The 3,244-nt window shown below is 29.4% G+C and overlaps 1 protein-coding gene across 2 annotated transcripts in view; it reads right to left on the bottom strand.

The window, feature by feature from the left end:
* LOC110422402 (basic helix-loop-helix (bHLH) DNA-binding superfamily protein) overlaps positions 1 to 684 on the bottom strand; it is a 3,623-nt gene extending 2,939 nt beyond the window's left edge. Inside the window, exon 1 of one of the 2 annotated variants that reach the window (XM_021436280.2) lies at positions 1 to 684. This exon is cut by the window's left edge and continues 36 nt beyond it. In XM_021436280.2, coding sequence (XP_021291955.1) covers positions 1 to 252 — 252 coding nt within the window. In that variant the 5' untranslated portion in view covers positions 253 to 684. The other variant, XM_021436281.2, reaches the window with a different exon arrangement.
* Positions 685 to 3,244: the final 2,560 nt, after the last annotated feature.

The following is a 3,244-nucleotide window of genomic DNA, read 5'->3' as shown; positions in this document are numbered from 1 at the left end:
AGACTCATCTTCAGAGCTCAAATCCTTCCTTTTTCTCCGACCTCCACATCCAACACTCTGCTCAGTCACAGTAGATTCCTCCATGGACCCATCTCTGTGACCCGAACTCTCCCCAAACCCGCCCAAATTGCCCATTCGGACGCCCAGTCTCCCTGCAGTTGGGTTGATTGGGAAAGGCCAAATCTCAGCAAGGCTGTAAGATGAAGGATTGGCTGCTGAAAAAGATGACTCATTGATCAATGGAGGATCCATATTGAAGGACCCGTATTCATGAAAAATGGGGAGAGTTTTGGTTTTGGGATTTGGATCCAAATGTTGGGTTCTTCAAAAGAAAAGATGGAAAAAAGTGTTATATTTTTATGGTTGAAGTTTGGGCTTTGGGGTGGGAGAGTGGAGAGAAGGGTTTAACCTTGGAAATGGATTGAAGGGGGCTATTTAAGCAGTTGACAAAGGGAGAGAAAGTGAAGAAGAGAAGCTTCAAGTCCAAGAACTGATTAAGAGAGAGAAAGGTATGAAGATGGGGACTGCGGATGCAGAGACAGTGCTCTGCGTGTGTGTGTGATCTTTGTAATTGTTTGGACTTCGGACTGGAACTCAAGGGTGGTGCGCAATGTGCATACCCTGTTTTTTAGTTCAAGAGATAATGTTCATAGCTTACAAATATTAAGAGTTATGGGTTTCAAAAACTAAAATGGACTGATTATTTCTAAAATAAATAAAAAATGGCAGAAAAAAAAAGAAGAAAAGAAACACGTTTTATTTCTATATGCAGTATTCCTAAACATAATTTTACTTTGGGGGGAGTGTGTGAGATCTACGGCGAGAGATACTCGCACGTTTTGTAAACAAGGCTATACTCGCCTTCTTTGGCATTCACGTTTACAAATGGGAGATTTGGTAGCACACCCGTTCTAACTCCTAAGATTGGTGGCGAGTGTGCGTGGTTCGTCGTGTCTTCAGTGGGTACGGTCGACATGGGATCAAGTGCGTTCAAGTACATTTTGGAAGCAATCCAATGCAAACCCACATATTATCTGATTTTAAGCTATAATTTTTTATCTTAAGCTAAAATTTTGGATTAATATAGATGTATCTTGACATATGTATATACCTAATATTTTATCTTAGGGGAGTACCTAAACAGTCAAAAAAAACCTTAACTCGGAGGTTTTGGGTTTGAATCTCTAGACAACAAGGGCGAGATAAAATTATTTTTTATTATGTATGCTAAAATGATATTAAAATGGGAAACAAATTTATGTTAATATCAACATTAAAAATGTTAGTTAAACCTAATGTCATATGTAAAAGGTTTTTGTTAGACAGAGAAAGATGCCTCTAACCATTGCCATTTTGGACACAGAGGGTTTGGTCCTAAAGACAAATACAATGACTTGTTTTGTCATGGCCTTTGTAGATAAAAGATCCTTTCGGCACCATAACTATCATTGCCTAACCCTATCACTCACACGCCACTTGTCTCGTACCTAACGTGCTTAGCCAAAAACATATACCTAGCTAACCAAGTGTGACTGATCCTTAGAAAGCCTCTTTTTGCCATGCCAAAGATGGGCTAAGCCACCATGTGCTAAGTAAACTTGCCAGTGCAAACTTGACTAAGGCTTTTACTGTCACTTACAGTTTTGTTTTAAGAATGACTAGCTTAGAGCTAATAACTCTTAATTAAGTGTGCATAATTGATTCTTGAAAACATGCTTCAAAAGTGGCTTTGTATGTAGAAATAGCTTGAGGCTCGGGGGTTTGGAAAATTCCTTCGCATCTTGTCCACCTTATTCTCAAAAGTATATGCTCAAGGCTAACAGTAATAGGCTTTGCAGCAATTTTCACTGTTACATCAACATAAGGCAACACTATTTGGTAGGTCATGAAGTGTAAAACCTATAACTAAATACTATTGACATGATAATTGTACAAGTTTAAACTACATGTCACTACAAAAGAAATTATCTTTTTTTGATGAAAAAAAATTTGTTTTTGGAAAATTTCAACGATTTCCAACAAAAATTTATTTTCATTTTTCCCAACCGATTTCCAAAATGGAATTTTTTCAAGAAAAAATTTATATTAGAAATCCACCTAAAAATTTTTTGATGCAAACAAAAAAAAAATTCTCTAGCCAAACTTTTCAACTGATTTTCAATGAATTATTTTCTCAAAAAAATTAAACCCATTAAATTTTTCAACGGAATATTTCGTTAGAGAATTTAGTCAGTATTTCTATTTTAAAATTTTTATTTAAAATATATTAAGAATTTTTTAAAAATTTTATTAATTCTTTATCAAAAATATATTAATAAAATTAAATATATCCATATTGAGTTTTATAATATTAAAAATTTAAATATGTTTTGCTTTGCTTATTATTTTTTATATATTGTGAAAACTTTATTGAATCATAAATTATAAATTAATAGTTCCAAATTTATTAATGTTATAAAATTAAAAAGTTTATAAAAATAACATAAGAAATTTAGGTAAATACTAATATTAGTTAATAAAAATTAAGAAGACTGATATGTATAGTAAACTTATTAATATAATATATTTAAAATATATTAGTTTATTATATGTATACAATATAGAATCATAACAATAGAATATATTATATATAAACCTGTATTAATTACAAGTTATCCAGTTTAAATGATATAACTTTATAAGTTAATATATATTAATATGTTATAATTATTTCACACATCTATATGACTCTATAGTTATATATATATATATATATATATATATATATTTATATTGATTATAATATACACATATCTATTTTATGTGTATGCATTAATACTATAATTTATACTAAATTTTATTTATATGATTACAGTTAATAACTTTATTAATTATTACTTTAGTTTTTATAATATATTGTTGACAATAGTTATTAGTTATACAAACTTTGTAATATATAACATTATAATATATAATTTGTGTCATTTCTTATATAAACAATAAAGTATATATAACATTACGTTTTATATTGATTACATTCATATCAAAAAATTCTAATAATACTTTGAGTACATCATTCTTTACCATTACTTCATATTATAATTTTAATGATTAAAATCATGGGTATTTATAAATATATAATCATATAAGGTATACAAAAATAATAATAGTTGATGTACTAATATTAGTTAATATAAATTAAAAAGAATGATAGTAAGTTTAATTAATAATATACTTAAAAATATTAGCTTATTATATGTGCGTA

This window comes from Theobroma umbraticum, unplaced genomic scaffold (assembly GCF_002168275.2).
Source record: "Theobroma umbraticum cultivar Fairchild unplaced genomic scaffold, ASM216827v3 scaffold_146.0, whole genome shotgun sequence".
In the NCBI taxonomy this organism is placed as follows: Eukaryota; Viridiplantae; Streptophyta; class Magnoliopsida; order Malvales; family Malvaceae; genus Theobroma; species Theobroma umbraticum.
Note: the sequence above shows the minus strand (reverse complement) of the source record. Positions and strands in the feature narration are given on the sequence as shown.